Source organism: Hydra vulgaris, chromosome 08 (genome assembly GCF_038396675.1).
Source record: "Hydra vulgaris chromosome 08, alternate assembly HydraT2T_AEP".
In the NCBI taxonomy this organism is placed as follows: domain Eukaryota; kingdom Metazoa; phylum Cnidaria; class Hydrozoa; order Anthoathecata; family Hydridae; genus Hydra; species Hydra vulgaris.
Window position 1 is genome coordinate 6,804,180 of NC_088927.1, and position 12,770 is coordinate 6,816,949.

At 30.3% G+C, this 12,770-nt stretch overlaps 1 protein-coding gene across 1 annotated transcript in view; it reads right to left on the reverse strand.

The window, feature by feature from the left end:
* The window catches only part of LOC100208815 (uncharacterized), a 32,640-nt gene extending 20,184 nt beyond the window's left edge, over positions 1–12,456 (reverse strand). Inside the window, exon 1 of the mRNA XM_065802985.1 lies at positions 11,704–12,456. Coding sequence (XP_065659057.1) covers positions 11,704–12,139 — 436 coding nt within the window. The 5' untranslated portion in view covers positions 12,140–12,456. The remainder of the gene's footprint in view (positions 1–11,703) is intronic.
* Positions 12,457–12,770: the final 314 nt, after the last annotated feature.

The following is a 12,770-nucleotide window of genomic DNA, read 5'->3' on the forward strand; positions in this document are numbered from 1 at the left end:
CAGTAACTTGTAATATCTATAATTTAATAATGATACTGAAAGATAGACAACTTGTTAAAACAAACGAATATTTTATCAATATCATTGTTTTTAATAAAAATAAGTAAGTAAAAAAAAAAGTTAATATATTAAATTATTAATTATACATATGTATGAGTGTATACATAAAATATATGTATTAATGTAGGTGTCTAAATTATTGTACTATACTGGACTCGTCAATCTTATGTTACCAATAAAATTGCATTAGCTATTGCAGGTAGCAAATATTTGGATAAGTCAGACCATGAATCTGTATTTTTTTTATAAACTATATTTACAATTGTACCGTAATTTAGGCTATTGTATTTTTGATAAGGAAACTGCTGTGTTTGAAATTTTTTAAGATTTGATGCAGGTTCTAGGAAACAAACCTTATGTATTAATAAAATTGTGAAAGTTTCACTTTTATATATCAGTGAATGGGAAATGTAGCAGTGCTTAACGTGCTGAAAGCTCAGCATACAGAGTTTCATGGAATCAAGTCAATCTAATTGTTTTTTGGTGATTTTTTGATCAGGAATGATATTTAAAACAAAAAAAATTGTAAATAAATTTTTAATGCTGTTAAGTATTAAGTAGCAAGAGCCACTGCAATACTTATTGTTAACTTCTTTTGTTTAAAAGATGTTTGCTTCACTCTTTCTTTGAAATAACTTAGTAAGGTAATTAAAAGATATAAATAGTTTGTTTTTTATACAGTTAAAATTATTATTATAAAGATAAAAAAGTTTTGAATAGTAATAAAAGGATTACTATGTTGATTTGTAATCACCTATGCTTATTTTCAATTTAAAACAGTTAAATTAATTTCATATATATATATATATATATATATATATATATATATATATATATATATATATATATATATATATATATATATATATATATACAGTGGCGGCAAAAAGTCATGCACCCAACTGAAAAATAATACTTTTTTACTATTTACACATATAAATTTTATTTAAAAAACACTAATAACTGTCCCAAATGTTAGCAATAAAAATAATGATATGTTTAATATTTTATATGACCGCCTTTGGCTATGAGGACATGCATGAACGCCGTGGCATGGACTCGACCAATGAATGTAAGGTTTCTGAGGTGATGCTTTCCCACGCTTCATTCAAACACCTCCACAAAACTTCCAAACGAGTGGGTTTGGATACCTGCAGCTTTTGGAAGATGATCTCCCACAGATGTTCAATGGGACTGAGGTCAGGGCTCTGAGGAGGCCACTCCAAGACTCGTACACGTTTGGAGGTTAAGAAATTACATACACCCTTAGCTTTATGACAGGGTGCGTTGTCCTGCTGAAAGACAAACTCTCCTTGTCTGCTAAATAAAGCACCAGCTGAAGGGAGCATATGATCTCTTAGGACTCCAATGTACTGGTCCTGGTTCATTGCACCTACACAGCGGTACAATTGACCTATCCCGGACCATGCCATGCAACTCCAAACCATGATAGACCCTCCTCCGTGCTTCACAGTAACATTAATGCAACTGCTGTGGTATCTTTCACCCACTCTTCTCCTCACTAAACACTTGAAAACTGCTCTCATCACTCCAGAGAATCTGTTTCCATTGATTGATGGTCCAGCCACGATGTATCAGTGCAAATGCTCTCTGCCTCCGGCGGTGATCGCAAGTTAACAGTGGCTTCTTCGCAGCCACACAAGTGTTTAAACCAGCTTTCTGCAGCCTGGCTCTAACAGTCCTAACAACCAGCCTGATTCTATATAGTCTATACAGCCTGGCAGCTATATCAGGGGGCAGTTAACCGCCTATCTGCTAAGCTCATTCGGACAAGAAGACAATCATCTCTAGTCGACGTCTTCTTCGGACAACCACTGCGGGATCTATTCTGTCTCCCTGTATTTCCTCATCAGCCTAGTTACTGTTGACTTGCTTATTTCCATTTTCTGAGCCACTGCATCAAAAATTGACCCATTCCTGACCTGCACAACCACCTCCAGCCGCTCCTCTGCAGTCAGCTTCTTCGCTCCAATCATGATAATAATTTTATAAAAATAAATCTAAAATAAAAAAATTGTTTTATAATACCAGGTAATATGAAATACATCATTAAACAATATTTAGAATGAAAAATAATACCAAATAAATGCTAAGCAATTTTGTAACCCCCAATGCCAAGTCTTAATTGCACATTTAGGCCCATCATATTAACCTCCATTTTCCAAAATAAAACAATAAATAATGCAACCAATGTAAAAATTACAACTAATATCCACTAAAAACCGAAAAACAAATACAAAATAACATGGACTGGTAAGTTACAAGCCCAAAATACAAATAAATAAAGTATTATTAAATATATTAATTGTAAACAAAATTTAAAGGGACATCAGCTGATCGCATAAATTAACATCCAAATTACCACAAAGTTACTAAAAATTAAAAGTCACAAAAAAATTTAAAGTTCCTACACAAAGTAAACAATCTTGACATTAAAGAACTTGAAATCTGGTTGTTTTTATTTTTAAAACCTATTCTAAAATCAAAATTTTGTTGTAAAAGTTGCTGGGTGCATGACTTTCTGCCGCCACTGTATGCATGTATATATATATATATATGTATATATATATATATATATATATATATATATATATATATATATATATATATATATATATATATATATATATATATATATATATATATATATATATATATATATATATACAGTATTGGACAAAACATTTGCAACCAACATCGAACAATGCTAAAAAGTATTCCTAATTTTACATGTCTTAAAAACGAAACAAACTATACTACCACAGCAAACAGTTCAGGAGTCTGGAGTCATAGCATGCCGTGACATGAGCAATCAGCTCACAGGTGACAGCACACAGACAGGTTTCATTGACAAGTGCCATTTTGCAGCGGACAAAACAAGTGCAACTTTTTTGGTTTGTTTCATTTTCTTATGTCTGGTCCGTGTCAATGTCACGGAAGTTTTTTAATAATTAAAGGAAGTATCCAGAAATTTCCAGAAGCATGCAAAAGCTTTCAGAAGTTTCCAGAACAAGCAACTGGAAGCATCCAGTAGCAATCAGAAATATCCAGAAACATTCAGAAGCATCCAGACGCATCCAGAAGCTTCCAGAAGCATCAAAAAGAAGCATCTAGAATCTTCCAGAACAGGTTCACACAGGTTCATTTTACTATATAAGTGACATGTAAATCGACTTGTAATTCAGTCAGTATGTGGAAGTCAATCAGTCAGTATTATCAAGACAGTTTATCGAAGTGAGTTTTATCAAAGTGTTTTATCGAAGAACATCAATACAAGAAGTGAAATAAAACAAGTGTTTCATTAAATCAATACAGTCCACATCCAACCAAGACGTTGTGTTCCACCAAAGCATTATTATATCATCACAAGGTAAATGTGACACGGTAAGCCTTGAGAAGCGTGATTATTTATTTTTATTATTTTTATGACTTCAAGTGCAAAAATGGCTCCCGAAAGCCTTGGATTGGAACTAAGAAAGAAAATTATTGGCGATTACGTAAGTGGAATGTCACAAAAAAGTGTTTGTGATAAATATCGCGTGAAAAATGGACCGTATCAAGACTATGTTCCAAATAACGTTCTACGGGGAAGTTGGCAGCAGATGACAAAGGTGGAAGACCGCGTTCCACCACTTCTAGAGAGGATTCTATGATCGTCAGATTTGTCAAGAAGGATCCCTAGATATCATAAGTTGAGATACAAAAGTAATTAGAGCTGCCTGTATCGGACCGAACAATCAGACAACGTGCTGTTGAAGCCGGATTGTTTTCTCGACGCCCTGCAAAGAAATCGCTAATTTCACTAAAAAACCAGAAGAAAAGACTCCTGTTTGCTACATCTCATATTGACTGGAATGTGCAGAAATGGCGAACTGTCCTGTTCAGTGATGAATCGAAGTTCAACATCATTGGGAGCGATGGCATTTGCCGTGTACGTCGACCGGCCGGAAAACGCCTCGATTTACGTTACGGTCATAAGACCGTGAAGCATGGTGGAGGCAATGTAATGGTCTGGGGGTGTTTTTCTGCTAACGGTCTAGGTCCAATACATTGAAACGATGGAATAATGGACCGTTTCATGTATAAAAATATCCTAAAAGATGTTATGTTACCTCATGCTGAATGGAATATGCCAATAAAATGGGTTTTTCAGCAAGACAACGATCCGAAACACACTGAAAAAATAGTCAAGCAGTGGTTTCAAGACAACCACCTATCGGTGATGGATTGGTCGCCTCAATCTCCAGATCTCAACCCTATCGAGAACCTGTAAGAGATCGTCAACCGCAGAATTTGATCGTGAAGGTGTTCGTAATAAGGATCAACTGTTTGAACAAATCCAAAAGGCCTGGGCAGCGATTTCACAAAGTTTCATCGATCATCTGATAGAATCTATGCCTTGAAAAAATGCAGCACTTTTATATAAAGAAACTAAATTAGCATTATTTGGTTGCACTCGTTTTGTCCGATACTATATATATATATATATATATATATATATATATATATATATATATATATATATATATATATATATATATATATATATATATGTATATATATATATATATATATATATATATATATATATGTATATATATATATATATATATATATATATATATATATATATATATATATATATATATATATATATATATATATATATATATATATATATATATATATATATATATATATATATATATATATAAAAGCCCTAAGATAAAATCATCCGCGGCCTCCTTAATATTTAATATAAATTCCTGTCTCGTAAAAAGTGTCTTTTGGTAGTAAAAAGTGGTTTTATCTAGCAACTTATTTTCTGATAGTTTTTTATCCTTTCGAGTTAAATACCCTGATATATATATATAAGAGCCATATTTGTATCGAGAGAAATAAATTATTCGAGATCTGGTAGATTTTCAAATATCTCATCAGAGGGCTCATCCAATAAAAAACCACAATTTGGACATGAATGGGTTGTATCAAGAGTTATCTTAAAAGCTGGATTATCAAGTGATAGCAAAAGTTTAGCTCTTAAAATATTCAACTTTTCAATCACTTGTTGTACTGCTATAAAATGTGTACCTCCTGAACCTTTGCGCAATTAGCTAAATTCTTTTTCCAATGGATCAGTAGAAAACTCACTAAGAATGACATATTGGTGTGAGCTATCCAATAATGATATACATAGTTCAACAATACCATGCATGTGTGGTAAATTGACTGTGCAGTGTCACAAGTAAGTTTTTTCTCCCTTTTACCTTGCTTTCTAGCCATCTTTAAAGCTATATTTCCAAAATTCAAAATATTTTCTAATTTATTATCATTAGGATCTCTAATTACTGCTTGAAGTTCAATTTTAAGGCAACAGGTGCTGATATTAGATTCAACGATGAGAACTTTTCACCATGACACAACAATGTTAATAAAATCTGCTGTATCTTGTCTTTCTTTTATATGCTGCAGTCCTGGATGATTAATTAAAGCATGGTAAGTTTTGTCACAAAATACACTTAAAAAGGTAGAAACTGACTGCCTCTTAATTGACTTTGGAAATATTGAATTTTCATTTAAGTTGGATAGTTTAACTAAATTTTCAGATTCAATTTCATAAAGTTTTTAAAGATGATCCCATTGTGCTACTTTACATACTCCTTTTTAACAATTTATCTTAAGTTTTTATTCACGTAAAGCTGAGCAATTGCTTAACTTTACGTGTATAAAAATTTGAGGAAAACTCCAAATGATTTTATTCACGTAAAGCTGACCAATAACTGAGTAAAAGCAATTGCTCATTTTTATTCACCCGGCCTATTGTTTTAAAATTAACCATCTTGAATTGGGGAAAAAGCAAACTAAAAAATCGGTTGCGCTTTGTTGAAAATTTTATTTAAAAAAAATCCTAAAAGATTGTTGTAATGTTTATGTTTGTTCGTCATGCTTTATTACTAGTGGGTTACTTTTAATTTGCATCTTACTTAAGTTACTTTTAATTTGCATCTTACTTTTGTACTGGTAAATAACTATCAAAATATCAGTAATTTTTATACCCTAAAATAACTAAAACTATATGTAGACAGCAAAGTAAGGCATCATTTTATTTAAACAAAGATCTAAAAGTATTTAAAATTAAAGTAAAATCACCTAAAAGATTTTTTTGCAGACATCTGTTCGCTGTTTCTTTTGATTAACTTTTAAAGTAATTGTAGAACATAAAGTTATTGTTAAACAATGTTTTTTTGAATTTGCGTATAAGAAAGAATAGTTTGTTTTCCCCCAATTCAATATGGTTACTTTTAATTTCGCGAAATAGTCACGTGATTCCGACTGGATGGATAGAAGCTAAATGTTCCTGAACTACAATTTCTTTTCTGCCTGGAATTAAATTTTTCAAATAACACAAAACTTTTTCTAATATAGACCAAGTTTTGATTTTTTTCACGTAAAGCTGAGCAATTGCTTAACTTTACGTGTATAAAAATTTGAGGAAAACTCCAAATGTTTTTATTCACGTAAAGCTGACCAATAACTGAGTAAAAGCAATTGCTCATTTTTATTCACCCGGCCTATTGTTACTTTTAGATCTTTGTTTAGATCTTTGTTTAAATAAATTCTCTTTTTAGAAATTGTAGGAAGTTTATTTTGAACACCATAATGATAAGTTTCAAAATGCAAATCCTCACTAATCTTGATTAAAAAATAAAGAACTCTATTTGAACAAACTTGTGATTGTAAATGAATAGTGTTATTAATCATAAAGCATACTAGTATACCTTTCATTATTTAAAAGAATTTTTTTCATTTCAGTTACTCAAAAGTTACTCTATCCTTTTCTAAAAAAGTGGATAGTTCATCTTGAGCAAAACTTCGAAAACACAAAGAAGCACAAGTTGTTGCACGTAATGGAGGAAGATGGGTAGGAATTTGACAAGACGGTATACCAGGCCAAATTGATGGTGGAAATTTAGGACGATATTTTCCTCTAATATTTGTTTTTCAAAATTTATTGGCCAATGCAACTCAAAAACTACAGTGCTATTAATTACTTTAAGTTTGCATTTGGAATTACTTTAATCCACATTTGTTTTTCTTCTTCATTTAAAAAAAATCGATATACTGAAATATATATACAGCTTTAAATTATCAGATTTCTTTTTTGCAGATAAATAGTTTGTAGTGCAGCCATAGATGCAATACTTTTTGCCCATATTTTAATATCACTAAAATGGCGACTAAAGTTAAGCGAAATTTAAATTGGCCCCAGTCAGATACGCGGTTTGCGCGGTGGCTAAGCCTGCAGCATAGATCGCTGTGATGTAATGTAAATAGCTGCATGTTCTTAAATAGGTACATATTTTTATAGGTATTTTATTTATTTTTTAGTTAACGTTAGGTTTTTTATTTATTAATTTATCTAAAATATTTATTCGACTTTATTTTCATATTTTTTATATCAGTGCCTTATGCAAAGGGGGGTAAAAGGAACAATTAACCCCCCTAAAAGATGTTACACTTTACAGAGTTTTTGCTAACATTTATATACATATAACACATATTTATTAGCAAGCTAATTTATTAGGACAAATTTATTAGGATAAAGTTAAAATATTAATAATACAACAATAGCTTTCTTAAAAAAAGCGTTTATTGCATTATTAATATTTTATTGTGTTGCATTCTTAACGTTATTGAAGAAAATCGAAGAAAGTTTGATAATATTTTAAAGTTACATAGGTAAATGCATTTTATTATAGAATTAAAGAACGGTAAAAGAGAATAATAGAATTTATTTTGTTCAACTCATTTAACAAAGTAAAAGTAACTGAGTAATTCTTAACGACAATAGAATTGTTCGAAATAGTTCAAGAACTGTTTTTTTGTTATTGTTAAACAAAAACATTTTGGTTTAGTTACGATTTTAATATTTTATTTAAAAATTAATCCGCCACTGTTAAAAATGTACATTCTTCCAGGTCATCTATTATCATGCCAAAATCTCAAGTACAAAAACAAACAGTAAAATTAAAGGTAGAGAAATTCTTTTCCGCAAAGAAGTGCAAATTTATCACATATTTTTTGTTAGTACAACCACAATACCAATTAGACATTAAGTCAAATTTACAGAGTACATTAGCAATACTGATGTTCAATTCCGACGGTGCAAGCCAAGGATTGTTTTATCTCTTGAATGGGATGCTACAGGGGCTTTGTTTTGATTTACAATACTGCCTATCGGACAGCTCTGATGATGTTCAAGCTATCAAATTCAGTACAATGGGCTGGAAAAATAGATTACTAAAGTTACAGACCACCCTGCTTTAATACGGTACTGAACACAATGCCGTATTAAAGCACGGGCTGATGGAGCTGCAGATTTAGGCCAAGTTTAAAGTTAAGTATTTTTGTCTATAGTTGATCAATTGTTAGTTGCTAAGTTACAAAGGGCTAATGCATACGACACAATCAGCAAAAGGTTTGATGCTCTTAATCATCTACAATCTTTGTCCAATCGTGGCATAGAAGATGTTTCATTTGTTTATGAAACATATTTTGAAGATGTCGAAGTTAACTGTCATGATGAATTTATTCACTTTGCTTTTCTGATTGTCAAATTGTTACCGCCCAAGGAAACTGATTGCGTTGAACTAGAAATTTACACCTTTGTAGTTAATAATTGTTTAACAGATACTTTTACGAACGTCTACAAGGTGTTGAGAACTTATTTTTTTCTTATGGTCATAAATTCTACTAAAGAAAGAACTTTTTCTGTCCTTAAAAGTGTTAAAAATAAACTTAGATCATCAATGAGACAATCTCGCTTTAATGATTTGGCTTTATTACGCATTTGAAGTTAGATCAAGAGATTTCACAGCAGCGATCAAGAAGCTTCAGAAAAGTTTTAAACTTTGACTAAGCAGTACTAAATGCTATTTTTTTAAATAAACTTTCAAAAGAAAAAATGTATGAAAATTCTAGCTTTATCTAATTATTTGACACCATCAACAATACTAAAAATAATATGTGTTTGCTTTTTTTTTTTTTTTTAACATATTTGCTTGCATTAAGGCTGCAAGCAACCACTATAAAAGTTGGAAGTTACTGGAAGTGAAAACATGAATTTAAAATTTTATAGAGCAAGGTAACGATTGACAGACGACTTAAACGGTTGCAAATTATATGAATCAGGAAAGCAAGATGAAGGAAGCGAATTCCAAAGAACTGATGTTCGAGGAAAAAAACTAGACAAATGGAAGCTTTTGGAGACTTAATTGAATGACGAGTAACGCGAGAATGAATTTTAGTAAATGGCACAAGAGACGCTAGCTCATTTAGCAGTGTCCGTTAAAGTATTTGTAAAAAAGAGAAGCAACATTACAACGATGTGATAATGGTTGGAGATTGACTACAAGAGGAGGTACAACTATGTTTACAATGAGTTTTGCACCTTTTCTAAAAAAGAAAAGGCATCATTGGAAGATTCGCCCCAGATATGGCAACAGTAGGATGGGTTTAAGATTAATAGAGATTGCTTATAGCTTCCTGTTTTCTTTAAAACCTCGTTCCTGCACACCATTTTTAGATTGCCGTCGCATTAGGCCCTCCTATTTTTAAAGCCCCAGGCCTAAAACTGTCTTAATCCGGCTCCGCATATACATATTTGGTATTATGGTTATATTCTCAACTTGTTATAAAAGAGGCAACCAGCTGCTGCATTCAGTCGGTTTTATTTTTTAATTTTCTGCAAGTTGTTGCAACGCTCATAAAAGTGTCATATAAGCAAATGGAAACATTTCTGTAACATTTTGTAACAACAGTTTGTTCTGTAACAACAGTTACTTATAAAATGTGAAAGGTTGTTTTCAAAGTTAAAGTTAATCATGATGAGATTGCGAAATTCTGTAGAATGTCTCCTTAAAGTCGTATATAATAATAATAATAATAATAGTAATATTAATAATAATAACAATAATAATAATAATAATAATAATAATAATAATAATAACAATAATAATAATAATAATAGTAATATTTATTATTTTAAAAATTAATATATTTTTTTAATATTACAAAATATTTAAAATTGAAATAAATTGTGGAACACAATGGAAACATCGTGTTATAGACAGCCGACACAATTTAAAACACAAGTTTTCAAAAATGTTTATCTATTCGCGCTTTGAAAACATTTAACAATCTTGTTTATATGATTTCATTTAATAACAAATTACAATTATTACAAATTCGGTTGGGAAAGAATCATCTCGGTAAATATGATGGTACGTATTCTCTTTCTAACCTGTATTTCTTGTCCCGTACCAAAGAAGCCAAAGAAAATATGTTTATGTCTGTAAAAAATATATACAATACCGAAAACATACCGAAGAAAATATGTTAATGTCAATAAAAGTTTGATAGTCATGAGTGTAATACAATCACTCAAAGATCTTCATCTTCTAAATTGAGCAAACTGCTTAAAAAATATTTATAATTAGTATAATTAATATACTTTGCACATCACTCTGTACTTTTTTAATTCATTATAAATTGAGTAGTTTGTGATTTCAGTCTTTACGTTATAGCTTATTTTTTAGAAAGTTGCGGACTGGGCCGTCTTAGCAATATGTGTGCTTGGAGGGTCCCTTAATTAATTGCCTGGCCGGAAAAATATATTTAGCCAGTGCGCCACTGATTTAAAATCTAGATCCAATAAAATCTAATTTAGATTAGTTGGCTTTAAGAAATCTTATGACCAATGTATTACAAATAGAGTTATACTTTATAGTTATAATGCTTCGTTAAATGCAATTAAAAGTACCTTTAGTTATCTCAACCTAATCTCAGAGGTTAACTCTCATTTTAATAGAGTTAAATCTAAGCGGTCTAGTTTCATTTTTCTGATCTCAGACATCCCAACATCAACGGGCCTACATTATTCTGATAAGCAACCATTAGCCGCTTTAAAAAAAAAAAAAAAAAAAAGTTGTGCCGACGTATACATTATCTGGGTAATGGAGTTGTTCGGAACTTAATTATATCAGTTATTAACTATACCAAAACAATTATAATAACAATAAAACTGGTGTTACGTAAAATGATTATCAGCAAACGTAAAATCTTTATTTTTATTAGCAATTATTAATAGCAAGAATAAGAAACATATGATCGTTAAGAAAATCATGGGTTATGAAAAAAAGCTTGCTACTTATGATCAAGTTAATAAAGTGAAATATTTACAGCTATTTTCAGATGTTTATAAGGTTGAGAAAATTAACAGACAAGTTTACTGGAGGCTGGACTAAAAAAAGAAATTGAAAAAAATGGAACGAAGAAGAAAGAGAACTGCTGAACAAAAAAGATTGGTAAAAAGATTTATATATAACAACAAAAAAATGACTTCAAAACCAAATAAAAAAATTTGCAGTTATGGCTTCAATTCAAATGACAAAATGAAAACTGTCATTTGAATTAAAGTATTTAAAAAAAAACAAAAAACAAAAACAGACCAAACAGGGAACATAACAATCAAAACCTAAAAACTAAAATCTTTCAAAAAAATTAGGAAAAAAGCTGTCACGCTGCATTGTTGTAAAATAAACAATATATTAAAGTTTTTACCTTGTCGGTTTTGATAATTATTTCCTTTTTTTTTCCATTGGGTAAAAAAAGGATTGTAAAAAGAAACTATATTCGATATTTGATCTAATCCAAATATTTTCACCAACAACTCGCATCTTTTGGTTAATTTAATGCGAAAGCTGCACGATTCTTTTCCATCTGTTTTATATTTATTAAACGAACTATTCGTATAGAGGAATAATATATTTAGTGACTCATTTCCAATAATTAAAGTCTTTAGCGTTGCGCCTTTATTGTTATCACTTTCAGTTCGGGTTATATGATTTATTAAACCAGTGGCGACGCTAGTTGCAACGTTTGATTGAAAACTCAACGGATTAGCAAATATAGCTAAAAATAATATCAGAAGAATTGAGCGTAAAACTTCTCTAATTAAATTTGTAACAGGTTTTCTTTGATACCTCTCAATATCCATTGGTTAAAAAAATGTGACGCATTAGCATCATTAAAATTCTTGTTAATGTTCTTAAAAATGATACAATTACGAAGCTTAAAAAATGACACAAATATGATTCTGAAAAACTGACACAAATATGAAGCTGAAAAAATTATATTTAGATGTTGTTTAATAACTTGTAATTGTTGAAGTGTTTAGAAAATGTGAAACTGTTATTAAAAGCAAGACAAACAAAACAGTTCTGTCTTTTTAGTGCGTAATTTCAAACAACATTCTAACAGACTACACTTGTATCGCTAAACATGTTAAGTCGAAAAACGTTTTAATAACCAAAATATTGACGTTTTTTTTTTCACAAATCAATGAAACATTTATTATCCTACTGAGATTTATTTTAAAACTACTTGACTGTTTCAGACTAATATGCAATTGGTGTCAGTTTTAGGACAAACTACTTAAGCTGTGAAAATAAAAAAATGTCTAGAACAAATTTTTCAACAGTTTAAAATTGTTTGAATTCTTGTATTTAAAACTAAAATATTTTTAAATATAATTATTTACAATTGTGATTTTAATGGATGACGAAGAAACCCGTCAATAGTTAAAAAACAAAAATATACCTAGATAAGAATTTTAATATTTTTTATAG